The sequence below is a fragment of the Typha latifolia genome, chromosome 10 (assembly GCF_019914945.1).
Source record: "Typha latifolia isolate L0001 chromosome 10, TyphaL0001v2, whole genome shotgun sequence".
Taxonomy (NCBI): domain Eukaryota; kingdom Viridiplantae; phylum Streptophyta; class Magnoliopsida; order Poales; family Typhaceae; genus Typha; species Typha latifolia.
The window spans coordinates 2,827,832-2,842,982 of record NC_133095.1 but is presented as its reverse complement, the minus strand read 5'-3'; the positions used below and the strand labels follow the sequence as shown (position 1 = coordinate 2,842,982).

At 38.1% G+C, this 15,151-nt stretch overlaps 3 protein-coding genes across 3 annotated transcripts; 1 reads left to right on the top strand and 2 right to left on the bottom strand.

Annotated features, from left to right (window-relative positions):
• Nucleotides 1-2,960: 2,960 nt before the first annotated feature.
• LOC140796298 (formiminotransferase cyclodeaminase-like protein) lies at nucleotides 2,961-5,216 on the top strand. The gene is made up of 3 exons (XM_073149266.1): nucleotides 2,961-3,469; nucleotides 4,052-4,460; nucleotides 4,553-5,216. Exons 1-3 carry the CDS (start codon nucleotides 3,446-3,448, stop codon nucleotides 5,062-5,064), a joined length of 945 nt encoding a protein of 314 aa, XP_073005367.1. The 5' UTR covers nucleotides 2,961-3,445; the 3' UTR covers nucleotides 5,065-5,216.
• A 236-nt stretch (nucleotides 5,217-5,452) lies between these two features.
• LOC140796447 (putative pentatricopeptide repeat-containing protein At5g52630) lies at nucleotides 5,453-7,954 on the bottom strand. The gene has a single exon (XM_073149484.1). It carries the CDS (start codon nucleotides 7,952-7,954, stop codon nucleotides 5,453-5,455), a length of 2,502 nt encoding a protein of 833 aa, XP_073005585.1.
• A 1,107-nt stretch (nucleotides 7,955-9,061) lies between these two features.
• Nucleotides 9,062-14,334, bottom strand: LOC140796065 (secretory carrier-associated membrane protein 2-like). Its single transcript, XM_073148919.1, has 12 exons — nucleotides 14,169-14,334; nucleotides 13,233-13,349; nucleotides 12,870-12,932; nucleotides 12,547-12,580; nucleotides 12,014-12,136; nucleotides 11,542-11,604; nucleotides 11,338-11,431; nucleotides 11,187-11,232; nucleotides 11,030-11,097; nucleotides 10,373-10,421; nucleotides 9,776-9,841; nucleotides 9,062-9,491 (listed from the first exon to the last, which is right to left on the bottom strand). The coding sequence occupies exons 1-12, from the start codon at nucleotides 14,223-14,225 to the stop codon at nucleotides 9,405-9,407; spliced, it is 867 nt and encodes a 288-aa protein (XP_073005020.1). The 5' UTR covers nucleotides 14,226-14,334; the 3' UTR covers nucleotides 9,062-9,404.
• Between the last annotated feature and the right edge of the window lie 817 nt (nucleotides 14,335-15,151).

Sequence of the window (15,151 nt, the reverse complement as noted above, 5' to 3'; positions counted from 1 at the left end):
GACATTATATTAAAAAATTATTAAGCTTTATTTATCTTATATCATTATCTATATAAAGTTTAAAATCAGATGAATGTAAGTTACATATTCAAATTAACTTATTAAAACCCATGTCACACTCTAATGATAGATATCAGAACAAATAGAATTAGTAAAATCAAGTACATAATAAAGCACTTTAACCCTTATCTCCTCTTTTCATCCTTAATTCTTCTAATTCTTATTATCGGTTTGTTCTAAATTTTTTTAGCCCTATCTAGCGGACTTAATTTTCTTTATATCGAGCCAAGCCGATATAATTAGCTCATTAGTTTGCCATATTGTCCGATGATATTTAACATTCTAGCCCGTTATTACCCACCCGCTCGCTCCTTTATTAAACTCAAGTTTAGTTGCGAAGTTGAACCCGTAAGCTAAGGCTTTAAGAGAGAAAGGAAAATAAAAAAAATGCTAATTTTGCGGCCATTTGGGCTGGGCCTTCAAATAAGAGGGAAGCCCTTACTGTGTAATTTAGAAAATTAGCATTTGTGTGCAGTGTTGTCCAACTTATATAAAAAAAATTATATTTCTAAAAAAATAAATTTTGGTTAGAAAAACATAGAGAAGCGGAAAAAGACTTCTTGTGAATTGGCTTTTTGTCTATTTTTTCCTATTGGATTATATACATTTTATATCAAATTTATTTTACCCTTGTAAACTTTATTTTTTATTACTGTGTCTCACTGCATTTTAAACTAAATTATAAGTATAAATAATATTAATAGAATTGATAAAAAGACTAAAATAATCGTGCTTCTATTAAACAAATATGTGTTCAAAAGATGAGTTTAGATGACTTAGTAAAACAAAATAAAAGTGGGACCCTCCACCACCCGGATGGGTCAAAGCTAACGGTGATGGTTTTTTTTACGAACAGAATAGAAGTGGGTGGAGCTGGATTCATATTTCGATAGGCTAACGGCAAGCCTATCCTTGCAAGATGCAGATATGGGCCCTATAAATCGACGCTAATTGTCGAAGCCACCGCAATGAAAGAAGCTCTACTGTGTATAGTACAAATAGGATACTTTAAAGTCTGGCTCGAGTCTAACTCAAAGATTCTAATCGGCATTCTGAAAAATGATAAACTACCTCTATGGTCTCTTAGCTCTATCATTGATGACATTAAAAATCTAACTAGTAATTTTAAAAATTACAAAGTTACTTACATATCTTTCAGAGCTAATCTTGCTGCAGATTGGCCGGCAAAAAAAAAAAAAAAAAGCCTTAGGCTTCGGGTGTACTTAGGATGAGGAATTTCTTTGTGAATTTTTTTTGTCTCTATGGAGACATTTGCACTCATTACCAACTTAAAACAAAAATTTACTCTTTAAAAAAACAAAATAAAAGTATTGTGTAACAAGAAGTAAACACCTAAATTTTGGTATTTTGGATGAATAATTTTATATTCATAATTAATTAATATTAGACGAAGGCATAAGAGTAGAAAGATAAAGTTTACTGGGTATGGGGGTTAAAATATAGGGAATTTTATCAAAACCACCCTATATTTTGGTTTTATTATCATTTGCACTTTGTCATTTGGATATTTGTCATTCTGACTCTTATCTTATTTTTAATTCTTCGAAGGCATCCTAAGTGAACTTTAATAACTTAACAACTTGAAGTGAAAACGGATCTAGTATTGTTTAACTCAAGTTTCTAATTTATATAATTTTTTTTGTCATGGATGGATAGCAAAATTAAAAACGACATCCTACTTAATAAGATACGTATAATATTCATATTAGATTAGATAATTTTTGAATAGATAATTAAATATTAAACGACAGAAATTTTTTGAATAGATGATTGAATATCAAATATAAAAAAATTCTAGCATATTAAATACATATAAAGTTAGTAAAATTAATCTCTACAGACAATATAGAACATATTATTAGTAGTAATATAAGTATTCATTATCTATGTAAGAAAATTAAAAGCTATAAATTATTTTAAAAATATATGAATAAATGGATATTCGATAAAACCCACTTATATTTAATTTAGTAGAAATTTTTTATCCAACTTGGAATAGCCAATCGAGTAGGAGTTAATCTGTCCCATTTTTACTCCAATACCTAACTAATGGCAGGGTATTTTTCGAGTATTAAAAGCAAAATCAAAGGCCAAATGTTAAATATCCATGTTTAGGGCGTTAATGCCAATAAAAAGAAAATTTACGGTGTTTTTTATAAATTTCCTATTGTATATTTAACTCTTTCGCCGCGTGTATTCGTCGTCATCTCATCCTGGGGCGCATATAATCCATTTCCTACGACCGTCACGTTTGATCAGCAAACAAAACGCCAAACACCAATACAAGTTTGGGGGACTCTCCAACGGTGGCTCATGGGCTCCGCATAGATATATATGTATGCATCCAGTTCGTACAATGTTCCACGGACCACGTTTAGGATAAGACGTTTTCCCTCTCACTCACGGGCTCACCTAACCCTCAACTTCAGTCCAGCTGTGTGGGGTCGCATGAGTCATGCCTCATTAATATTTAACTCCCTCATTAGTCATTAATTACTAATACATGTCCACAACCCACTGCGATCAAATTAATCGCTACCACGAGGTCCAAATCGAAATAATTAATAAAGGCTTTTAAGAGCGTTCCTTTCTACAGCCAACGTGTCATGAATTTAGGACATAAGGAAGTTTTATGATGTAAACCGTAATAAAAGATAACCCCAAAACTATTTGGGTGGATGCCAACTAATTTAGACATGATAAGAATTTCTTTGTGAAGAGGACGATTCCACTGAGTGTATTATGTAACATAATTATTTGAGGAAGTTTATTGCACTGTCCAGCAAAAACACAATAAACATATAATATAGGATGTAAAATGAGAAAAGAAAATCCCTAAAATTTACAATGCTAACAAGTTGCATTTCTAATTATTTGGCAGTAGAGTTTTTTTAACTGACATCTGAGTGTCCTTTCACCAATTAACTATAATAGAGTTGATAAGTACTCTTACCCGTAACTAAGGAGGACATGAGATTGATCTTGGGTCATAAACCTAGCCTTCATGCCCGTTAATAATTAAAAGAAAAAGACATCAAGTTTTCCTCTTGAAGTAGACAAACATGGTATCTTGAAAACTGTGTGCTCTGATCCTCTGAAGCGGAAAGGATGTGGTTATTTTGCCCAAATTTTCTTATCTTTTAGCTCGAAACAGTCATCATAGACAAGGTTGATGAATGAGATTTCCCACACAAACACACACACACACACAATCTGTGGCTTTGTGGGTCCTTGTCCTATGGATTGGAGGATAAAGATCAGAGACATAAAGCTCTATATAAGTTCAGCAATCACAGCTCTATGACCATTTCATCAAAGAAGAAGAGGAAGAAAGAGAGAAGAGGAGAAAGAGGAGGAAAGAAGAATGGAGTCCAGCAGAGAAACTAAGGTATGAGAGCTCCTCCATTTTCCATCTTAAAGCCATCAAGTTCTTCTCTTTGAAAAGAAACAAAGGAAGAATGGTGATTTCTTTGGACTAATCTATTGCTTTATCCAGCCGAAGGTTTCTTGATTTATTCCCATTATTAGTTCAAAGTTCAAACCTCGTTAGCTCGTTCTTATTCTCTAATTCCTAATGTTAGGGTACGATGGTCCGTTACCTAACAGTATAATTTTTTTGATTAAATTAATTATCTAACAATCAGTTACACATCTCATTTGAATTGGATAACTCCATGCTCAAATGAGTGTAGTGTTTTCTCGATCTCATATTTCTTATCATTAATCTCTAAATGGTATTTGGTACAATAGCATTTGACATATATTATGTGTCACCTCCAAAATTAATCCTACTGAATATATATATTGATGTCTTACTTTGTTGCTTTGACAAGATTATCACAAGATGATTATATTATGGCCCCATTCTCCAACAGATTAAATGAAAATAATATAACTAGCCTGCTAGTTCTTATACTTGGTAATTCACATTCCCAAATTGAGTCACACATCTCTATTTGCCCTTGAGAAGGCCAAGAAGATCATGAAGGACTCTAAGATCATATGCTGCAAGCTCTACATCTCGGAATCTCGCAACACATCAGCCCTTGAAGCCATAGAACGAGCTTCCAGAATAGACCCAGAAGCTGTGATCGTGAACAAGTTTCAGGACCGGGCCTATAACCGAGTCAGGTACACGCTCGTCTCCTACGTCGTGCATGATGTCTCCGCTGGCATTACATACAGCCCAATGAGGCAGACACTGCTGTCGATGGTCGAGGCCGCGTTCGCAGCCATCAACCTCGAGACGCACTCCGGCGCGCACCCTAGGATCGGCGTCGTCGACCACATCGGCTTCCACCCCTTGGCTCATGCCACGCTGGAGGACGCCGCCCAGTTGGCTAAGTTGGTTGCTTCAGATATCGGCAATGGGCTACAAGGTCAGCTCTTCTCATCGAAGGTTTAGGGTTTTTTTTGTGAGAATGTTGCCGATGACTATTATGCATTAGTTGAGCAACTTTTAATGGTGCAGTCCCGGTGTTCCTATACGAGGCAGCCCATCCAAATGGCAAGGCACTGGACGAAATCCGCCGTGAGCTGGGTTACTACAGGCCCAACCATATGGGCAACCAGTGGGCCGGATGGGACTTCCCGGAGATCCTGCCTGAGAGGCCCGATGTGGGACCAGCCTATGTAACGCGGGCCAGAGGCATCACCGTGATCGGTGCCAGCCCGTGGGTCGACACCTACAACGTGCCAGTCATGTCGACCGACGTCCCGACGGTGAGGAGGATCGCACGGATGGTCAGCGCCCGGGGCGGTGGCCTCCCGACTGTCCAGACACTTGCGCTTGTTCACGGAGACGACTCGACTGAGATAACATGCATGCTGCTGGACCCGAGCACGGTCGGCGCCGACCGGCTTCAGAGTCAGGTAGAGCTCATTGCAGCTGAGGAAGGTCTTGAAGTGGAGAAGGGCTACTTCACAGATATCTCACAAGATATGATGTTGGAGAGATACACGAAGCTTGTTTCTTCTGGCTGATGGTTAGATCTGCTGTTGTTTAATTGTATGGTCTAAATTTGACTAAGTACCTTCTGTTCATAAGCATTGACAAAGTCATGCAAATTGAAATGTAAAACTAGTCTCTCAAACCTTGTTACCTTATGTGAGCTTTATGTCACTATTTACATCCACCAGTTCCAAGTCATAAGCTGTGATGCAGCAGCAAACTAGTCTTTGGTGCAACATATCCAGTATCACCTTCTATGTTTCTTTTTCTCAAGCAGCATTCCTCAATGAAGCATATCTAGTAGAAATAAAATACTTTAAGCTGATAAAATCTATTAAATGAGTAGTGACGGACTCTGTAACTTCAGAATTATCTGTCAGTTATTGGCCCTGAATCAAATATCAACTTCCAATAGCTTTGTCACCAGTAATCTCCACAAGAGCACACCCCATCTATGAAGTGATGAAACCTGTGCCTGTCTCTCAATATAATTTCTCTGCCAGTGATCAGAGAGAAGTGCTTGTACGCGCAATGACAATCACCGCAGACACGAAGGTTCTTCATGACACGAAGAGTGATCCCTGGAGCAGTGGCAAGGTCCCCAAAAGCAAATGCTAACTTCTCACAGTGATAGTACAATGACTCCTCTCTCTCTTCTTCCATGTTGTGAGTAGTGAAACTTACATCAGGAACATAACCTACAACTTTTATCTCCCTGATCAGCTTCCTAAGGTTCTTGTATATATCTTCTGATAGAGGATGTGAATGGTCTTCAACTCCAAATGTGTGTCTAGTTCTATTTACCTCAATCCAACTAATAGCAATTTCTTTCTCTATGCCTCTCTCTTCCATCAGGCCCCTGACCTTCTCAGCTTCTACCCATCTCCCCAGTCTAGCATAGATATTAGCATATAGGATATAATTTGTAGATTCACGAGGCTCCATTTCTAGTAGCATTTCTGCTATCTGCCTTCCAGTGTCGATGTCTCGGTGTTTACTGCAAGCTCCAAGCAGAATTCTCCAAAGGGAGCTGTCTGGTTTAAAAGGCATATTGCTGATAATTGTAATTGCTTTGTTAATCTCCCCTGATCGGGCTAACATGTCCACAATGCAAGCATAATGTTGATATACAGGCTCTATTCCTTCATTCTCTTCCATAGAGTTGAATAACTCTAGACCTTCATGAACAAGACCAGCATGGTTAAAAGCCGAAAGGACATTTACTAGAGTGATTCCATCAGGGCTCAGACCAATATGCTTCATATGTCTGAAGAGCTCCACAGCCTTTTGTGCAGATCCATGCTGAGCAAGAGCAGCAATCATTGAATTAAAGGAGATCACATTCAAGTCTTCTGTTGAATTGAAGACACTCCATGCTTCTTCAATGCATCCACAGTTTGAGTACATTGTTAAGAGGGAATTCTTCATTGCAGCATCAGAAGCTGTGTTGCTTTTGAAGCTGTGCGCATGAATCTGTCTGCCTATGTCCAGCATGCACAGGTCACCACAAACCACAAATAGGTTTGAGTAGATAAATTTGTTTGGTTCAACATCCAAGTGAAGCATATCAATGAACAGTTGAAGTGCCTCCTCTCCTACGTCACAATTTGCGCATGCTGAGATCATTGAAGACCACATAGCAATATCTCTATGATCTGCGTCATGAAATACTAATTTTGCATCTGCAAATTTTTCTTTTGCTGAGTACATGGTGATCAGGGAAACTCCAACAAACGGATCTGTCTCCAATCCAGTTCTTATGATATGTGCATGAATGATTTTAAGTTCTTCAGAAGAATAGTCTTCTCTGTTAATTCCAGACAGTAATGCAGGAAAAGTATACTTGTCAGGAGCAATTTCTTCTCTTCTCATTGCTCGATACAGTTTCCAAGATTCCTCTCTGCAACCCATTTGACAGTAGCCTCTAATTATAGAATTCCAAGTGATAACACTTCGCTGATTCATTCTGTCAAAGACTAGCCTTCCCTTTTCCAGTTCACCACATTTCACATACATGTCCACAAGAGCAGTCTCCAAAATCATGTTGGTTGAGAATCCATGAATGATAACTTGGCTGTGAATTTGCCTTCCCAAAGAAATAGATTCGGTATTTGTGGAGGACTTCAGAAGGATGCTGAATGTTGGGGCTGTTGGTCCAACTTCAAAACCGAGCATCTGTTCATAAAGTTGAAGAGCATAACCATGGAGCTCCCTTTCCACTAGCCGTGTGATCATCAGATTCCAAGTGACAGGGCTCCTAGTCTTGGATATCTTCTCAAAAACACAAATTGAGTCATTAATTCTCCCACAAGCATCATACATTTGAATCAGGGAATTGCCCACAAATTCTTCTTCTTGGTACCCCAACTTAATCGAAAGAGAATGCAGCTGACTTCCTAGAAAGAGCTCCTTTCGGCATTCAACTGCTCGAATTGCAACAGAGAATGTGAACTGGTCTGGTAGAAAGCCATACTGCTGCAACTCAAGGAATTTTAACAAGGCTTCATCTACGAGACCATATTGGCAGTACATAGTGATGATGGAATTCCAAGAGACAAGGTTGGTTCTAGTTGGACCTATATCAAACACCTTGCAGGCAGACTCCAAGCTCCCACATCTCATATACAAATTCAGCAGATTGGTCAGCAAAAACTGGTCAGATTGGAAACCCCTCTTAACTATGTGAGCATGGACTTGAAGACCACCTTCTAAGAACTTCTCCTTCGCACATGCCTGTAGGAATGGCCCATAAGAAGAAGGCTTTATGGCAATTGCATTTCTGAGGCTTTGATTAGCAGATACCACTTTGAGATCTCCACTAATATCTACAGCAGCTGTTGCTTTGATGGGTTTTGTATTGCTAATTACTGCTGGTGGTGGATTTGCAGTAAAATGGAGGCTATAACAATTCAAGAGCACCATGTTTAGTGTCTAAAACTCCTCATGGTGGAATGGTGTGTTTTGGAGAAGCCCAATATGTAAGTCCAGGAAAAAGCACCATTTTGCTAATAAGATTTTCTTTTTTTCTCTCTCAAATAGAGACATGAGAGCAGCTAGTAATCACCACTTGCGAATATACCGGAGATCATATGGGTTCTGGGTTCCTTTTGCAATTATACCCCTAGAAACTTCATAATTGTTCCCCTTCATAGGCAAAGTTGGAACACAAAACAGAAGGGAAACAAGTAGATCCACAGGCTCATTTCACTAATTTAATCTGGATTCTGAAGTAAAAAAAAAAAGAAACTTAAGCTTAAATATATTTTACTCACCTACATTGGAACAAAATAACTTTGACCCCTGAAATTTATTTAGTATCATGTCACTGTATACTTTTGACTGAGTTGTAACTATTAGGTGCTTCTTTGAAAGTTAATTGTATACTTTAAAATGGTATATTGACGGTGTTGGTAAATAATTAATTGATCTAAAAAACTGAGTGCGACTTTTACATTGCACGAGAATAATAAATAAATAATAATAATTGAATGAAGCTAGATGAGATTTGAATCTTAGACCACAAAAAAAAAGAGGCTTTGATAAAAAATAAAGTAACATATATTTAACAGGGTAAGAGGTGTTTGGAATTTAAAAATGGGAGTAACAACCATGAGAGCTCGCTCTGTGTACAAAATTTAGAAGGAAGTGAGTTTTTCTATTCTGATTTAATTATTTCTATCAAATTGAAGAATGTCTGTGTACAGACTACAGAGCAACTCTTTCAATATGACAAAAATACTCCCACTTGATTTGTTGGACGCCAATAGTAGTCCTCATGATAGTTGCATTCTGATATTAAGAATATGACAATTGGAAAGGAAATCGTGTCCTGATAAAATATTTTCATATAAATAATAATGCTACAGGTTACTTTGACCTGATGTTGGATCTTGTACATGGAAAGAGTAAATGTATGTTATTATAATATAAGATAGTAAATATTCGTTAGAGTGTTTTTAGGAATCCTTGCAGCATTCAAGGATCAATCTCCTGAAATAATAAATCTAGTTGAGCTAACATTCAAGGATATTTGTGGCATAATAATGAACAATGAGATTATTCTCAAGAAAGATCAACATCATGTCAAAAAATAATTTCAGCAAGACTTGCTTATGGATGGACGATTACAATTGAGTCAATGGAAAAATCTATTGCTTCCTCTGAGTGGAGCTCCACAAAAGAATAAAGCTAGTATAAAACACATGAAGTAATTCTTCGAAGAAGCTGTACAAACTTTCCAGTGTCTTAATAAGTGGCAAAAGAATATGTATCCAATTTCCTGGTTAAGATCAAAGGTTCACTAGGAGAGCCTTCACTGAATGCAATATGATCTTTCTTTTTAACAGTTATCCTGGAATGTTGGGTGTATGTATCAAAATGCTGCCCTCAGAGCACCAACTGCAGCTTCCTGCTTCATTTTCACGGCTTTTCCGCTTCCTCGGAAGTACATATATACTTGCTGCAGATATAGCGGCAGAAAATCACAATAAGGATAGGTTCAGAATATCATTACTTTTAAAGGCTCCTCCAACTAACTCAATTGAGCCATATGGAAGAACAAGTTGCTGTACGATATCCAAGGAGATTAGTGTTTTCACTCGATACTAAAGTATAGTTTGAATTTTAAGCGAAAGAATAGATATGCTGCAGGTAGATTTTTTTTCCAAACAATAATCAGCACTAAAGTTGATTGCGAGAAATTCATTCACAAAATATCCTCTCATAAACAAGAATAAAATTTACCTGAATGATCCAGATGCTGAGTAGTGATTCGAGGCAGAACAATCCGAAGCCAATGAAGTAAAATACCTGCAAGTATGGTTACATTGAATTAGGAAAAAGCTATGAAATAACCAAGTATACAAATCCACAGGGGGAAAAGCATTCCTTTTGTGGAAGCCTAAGTAAGAAATTATGATCTCCTAGCTAGTCCCTGAACAAAGGATAAAAAAAGCCCAAGTCATTCAGATAACTGCAAGGGAATCAATATTCAAGGAAGCCTTATCTATCTGTTACATGTTTTTTGGATTGCCTATCATGTTATACAGGATATCATGCTTCAGAAACAGAATATTATCTGGAGGATGTTTGCTCATGCTGCATATGACGTACAATATAATGCTCTTTTTAGCTGACCTTTTAATATATAGTGCAGTCATAAAACCACGGGAATTTTTTTTTTCCATGCCTAAGAAGGCTAATAGAAGATTCTAAAAACCTTTTCTTGTTCATTATTTTAGTAAAAGAAAAATGCATTCGCCTACACAAAGTGTATACATATACATATACATCAGGCACATCTAAATAACTTCAAACATATTGCATGTAACCTAAGCTTACCCCAGCTAAAACACTATTGCTTATGACATCGATTGCTGGGAAAAATCCTCTGCAAGGCCAGAGAAAAGGAAAATGTGAGTTAGCAAGAAATGAGAAACTTCTATACTGGGAAGCAAAACGTCCTTTCAAGAATATACAACTAATGAAGGTCATTGTCTACACAATCATATTGCTCATAATTAATCAGTGGGCTTTCATTTCTGTCTATGAGATAGGGCATAAAAGCATGGGAATTCTTCCTTGGTTAAGCATTTTGCCTTCCTCAATCTTGCTTCCTGAGCGAAGCTAGGAGGACCAACTATAAATCTCCACTTAGACATAATAACAGAAGTCCAAATTCTGGGGCGCAGGTCTAAAGCCCATCAAGCACAAGGTGTACGTAAACTAACACTACAATTCAGGAGCTTTCAAAAACTTCCATTGCATGCATACTAACTAATTAAGCTCCTATATGATAAACCAGGCATAACTTAGAAACATCTGCATTCTTCATTTGAGAAGAAAAGGCACTCATCATTCTGACAAAGAAAATTTTATTTTTCAGGCACTAGATGATATTGACCCATTCAGGAAATAAATTGGACACAACATCGGTACGACTTCAAGAAATTATCATGTTACTTCTCTTACACACTATTACACGTTGAAGGAACTTACGTCAATGATTTTCCCTCAAAAATAATTGGAGGAGCCACAGCTGAATAGACACAGAAACAAATATGAAGCTGTTTAAGAAGCAATATATCAGATGTGTAATGTCTTCAATGGAGAGCAAATATAACAATGAGAGAAAATGGAAAATTTTCGGACTTACAGAGTAAAACAGAAAGAACCATCCAAACTTTAAAGCACTTTCAGTCCTGAAGATGATTGTAAATGAAAGAATATACTCGCCAGTTCAAAGAGTTCGAGCAATTTGAGTATAAGGTCAGAAACCACAAAACTAGTATTCAGAAGTGTAGTACCTCATGGCACGGTAAAGAGGCTGATACCAGAAAACATAAGCACAAGGGCTACCAGAGATGAAGTAGAGTATAGCAAGGAACCAGATCTTTACGCCTGCATATCAGGAAAAAGCTATTATCAGCTTAATCTGATAGGAAGCTGTTCAATATGTACAGAAGCTCAGTTGTTCAAACATATGTCATCAGTTAACTCTTCATGCTTACCTCCCCCTTCAATCCAAGCCACTGTAACTGCTATGATATTCCAAAAGAGGCACGCAACCAATCCTGGAAGACACCCAAATATTTAATATGAAGTCCATATGCATCCCCCAGTGCTTATTGTCGAAACCAAATTCTAATATAAAGATTACTCCACAAATTTTTCATGAGATCCAGTTTTGATTTCATTCCATAGGTACAATTGTGGCTGTGAATTTCTCCTTTTATATCAGTGATCCCTTTTGTTAATGCCTCCGCTAAGTTAAAACGGCCATAATAGCAATTCAAGCTAACAAAGGTTAAATTAAGTAATTCTAAGAACACCTAATTAGATCGAAGGAAGATACGTTTTTCTTAAAATTTTCACTGTTTTGCCTCTAAAGTTAGGGCTACATGTGGTAGATGATTGGTTTTAGCTTAGATAAGAAAGTGTCGCACAACCTGAAATTTTAGCTTTAAAGAAAGTGAAACATACCTAAAAATGACGCAAAGGCAATGTACTGCAATCTTTGCAAGTGGATCGGAATCTCACTTTCAATATCATGATGAATAATGGGGAAAAAAGGTGGCCAATTTTTCTCCTCTATAATGATGCCGGCTGCACAAGCAAAGACGACAACATAAATTTGGAGAATATGAAAACCTATCAACTTAGCTTCATAAAAGTTCAAACAACATATTTACCAACAACTACGGAAACAATAAAATAAATACTAAAAGTGAAGACTGTGAAAAGATGGTAATTCCTTAATCCAAGTCATCAATTTGACTAAAAGAATACCATAAATGCAATATGTAGGGAAAGCATTTCCTATTCTATCTAAAGGCTGTGATGTTCCTGATGATTTCCTTCTCACAACACTAAACGAGACAAAAATCTTCACACCATCAAACAAAACTTTCCATATCATCCATCCTTTCAGAACCGATATTACCTCCAATACACCATAAATACAATAATAGAAAGAAAGAAAGACATTACTGCTAGAGTGAACAGTAGAACCGTACCTCTATTTGCAGCGTCTTCCCTCCGTTTCAATTCCTAAGTGGCACGGGCAGAATTGTTAATGTACAGTGCCATTGACTGATAAATGCCAATGTAACATACAACTACTGCAACTAGTTTCAGTGAAACCAAGGATTACTGAGCCAGTCGACAACATGTCATTCCAACAGTAGGTTGGCATGTGGCATGGAATTGGATGCCTTAGGAGACCTCCTAGGTGGTGGTGTACCATCTCGGCAATATATGTGCCGCATCGGCACGACATATGCCAAGGGGATGGCAATCCTTATAAGAGAAATACATGAAAGCTTCAATTGGAACATACCTTTTCCCTCTTAATTAATTCAGCCTCCTTTACTTGGAGTTCCTTCTCCTTTTTCTTCAGGTCCTACAGAAAGAAAAAAAAAAAAGATCACATAGAAGGAATAATAAAACTACGAAAGTACATAAGAGTTATAATTATAAAAAAATGTCCAGATTCCAGACATGGATGCTCCATCATCATGTAAAAAGTACAAACAGTACAAGAACAGTAATAAATGGTGTCTCACCACCCTGCAAGTAGCTTAAAAACTTTGCATCTGACGCACTTTACAGGAACACAAATGGACAAAACAAGCTTTTGCTACTCATAAACTAGTACCATTTGCAACTTTAGTAAAAAAATCTTTGATGAACTTCCACCCACCTTTGCCTTATCAAGAGGAATATCAATTGTGGCACCATAATCATTATAGAAATCAGCAGGTTCAGGAGGAAGAGGTGAAAGCCAAGAATTTGAAGCAGGAGGAACACTTCCTGGGTGCTGGATGTTATAACATGTTCTCGATCCATCAGCGAAAAAAGAAAGATATACAGGACCAGAATAACAACAATATCTAGGCCTAAAAACAGCCAGGTTTCGCAATTTTTGTTCAAAATATAGGATGGCGAAACACTTAATTTCTGCTAAATTGTTTGAATTAACATACCGTAGTATAGAACGGACCTCCCCCATAATTAGAGTGCCCTGTTGCATGCTGACACAGAAACAGCACAGGATCTCCAAATCAATTATTTATGCACCAGAAACAACAGAGCTACACAATTTAAAGAAAAATGGCAACTTCTAATGATACAAAAACAAGCAGTAATCTCATTCGTTCTACAAAATTCTATTGTGTGCACTTCTACCGAAGCGACAAATGGCTTTTCATAATCTTGTCATTAGGAAGCCGAGAACGCTCCAAAGGATCATTCAATCCACATTTCAAATCCCAAAATCATGGTGGCAGTGACAACCAGAAATAATAATGTTCTAGAAAAAAAAAACATCTTATGGATTATATCGTTCTTCAACCTTTCAGGTGGCCAAATTTCTAGTTTAAAAGGAAACAATAATCAAGATTCTGACATCAACCGTGCATAGCTCAACGGTATCTTCTAATCGAACAAATTCCAAGCGCATTGCGATCGAGGGAACAAGAAAAAGAACCCCAGGATGCAGATCCAACAAACACTAGCGATCTACATTGTTCTTTCTTCATAGGATCGATAAAGAATCAAATTATCCGCTAGAAAGAAGAAAAACCATTGGATGGATTTTAATTAGATATTTTTCAGCGGAAATGGATCCAGGACTGACCGCAAAGGGATTGACGTCGTCCTCATCGAAGGGGTTGCTATCGTAACGCCCCGCCATGATCTCTCTCTCTCTCTATCTATCTATCTAAATTCCACCATTACTCCAAGGGATCGATCTCGTTCGCTATCTATCCCCTGGTGATCTTTATTTCAAGAGAAAACAAATGTGGCTTCTTCTCTTATCTCCCGGTCGTCAAGATTGCCCTGAACTCGCCGGAGAAGGAATGGTAATTCACGCAAGGATATGAATAACTACCATATCGTTTTAGCCTTATATATAGTATGTTTACTCTGTCGACTCTATCCTGGTCTCGATTTTTTTTTGTTGATTCTAGTTCTCATAATTTACCCAAATATTGCTGCCGAATAAGATTACCTTATTTTAAAAGGGGTAAAACTGTTAATATAACAAATATCGTCGCATTTTAGCGTATAACCACCATCTATACTACACAATAAACAAATGATACTACTTTTGGGTGTCGGAGAGCTTTCCGCCGCCGGCCACAGCAGAGTTTCGGTTCCTTCCCCATCGCCTCAAGGGTTTTCCTCATCGCCGCTGGCGAGTTGCCGCCCCCCCTCCTCCGCCCTAGCCAAGTGGCCAGGTGGTGGAGGGAAGGGGTTCTTTCCCTCTCCTTGGAGCTTTCCTCCTCTCTCTCTCTCTCTCTCTCTCTCTCTCTCTCTCTCTCTCTCCCCATCCGCCTGTGCTCCCTCGCCGTCATTCTCTTCTCGTCATCTTATTTTAGATTTCAGCCGGTCTCCACCTGATCTGTTTCGTGGCGGCGCCGCGCCCTTTCCTCCCTCTCCGTCGGGCTCCGTCGCATCCGCCATCCTGTCGGTCCCACCCCCTTCCTCCACTGTCTACACCACTCCTCCCTTCCGCTGCCTGCGTTCATCTTCCTTCGCTGCTGCCGCAGTTGCACCGCCACCACTACCTCCCTCCACCGTCCTGATGACTATTCTCTCTCTTATCTTGGTCGCGTG

Coding starts and splice junctions, on each gene's coding strand:
- LOC140796065 (XM_073148919.1), bottom strand. CDS start 14,225: ATGGCGGGGCGTTACGATAGCAACCCCTTCGATGAGGACGACGTCAAT. Junction 11,432..11,541: donor GGCTTGGATTGAAGGGGGAG/GTAAGCATGAAG, acceptor CCTGATATGCAG/GCGTAAAGATCTGGTTCCTT. Junction 11,233..11,337: donor CCTCTTTACCGTGCCATGAG/GTACTACACTTC, acceptor AATCATCTTCAG/GACTGAAAGTGCTTTAAAGT.
- LOC140796298 (XM_073149266.1), top strand. CDS start 3,446: ATGGAGTCCAGCAGAGAAACTAAG. Junction 3,470..4,051: donor AGTCCAGCAGAGAAACTAAG/GTATGAGAGCTC, acceptor GCCCTTGAGAAG/GCCAAGAAGATCATGAAGGA. Junction 4,461..4,552: donor TATCGGCAATGGGCTACAAG/GTCAGCTCTTCT, acceptor TTAATGGTGCAG/TCCCGGTGTTCCTATACGAG.
- LOC140796447 (XM_073149484.1), bottom strand. CDS start 7,954: ATGGTGCTCTTGAATTGTTATAGCCTCCATTTTACTGCAAATCCACCA.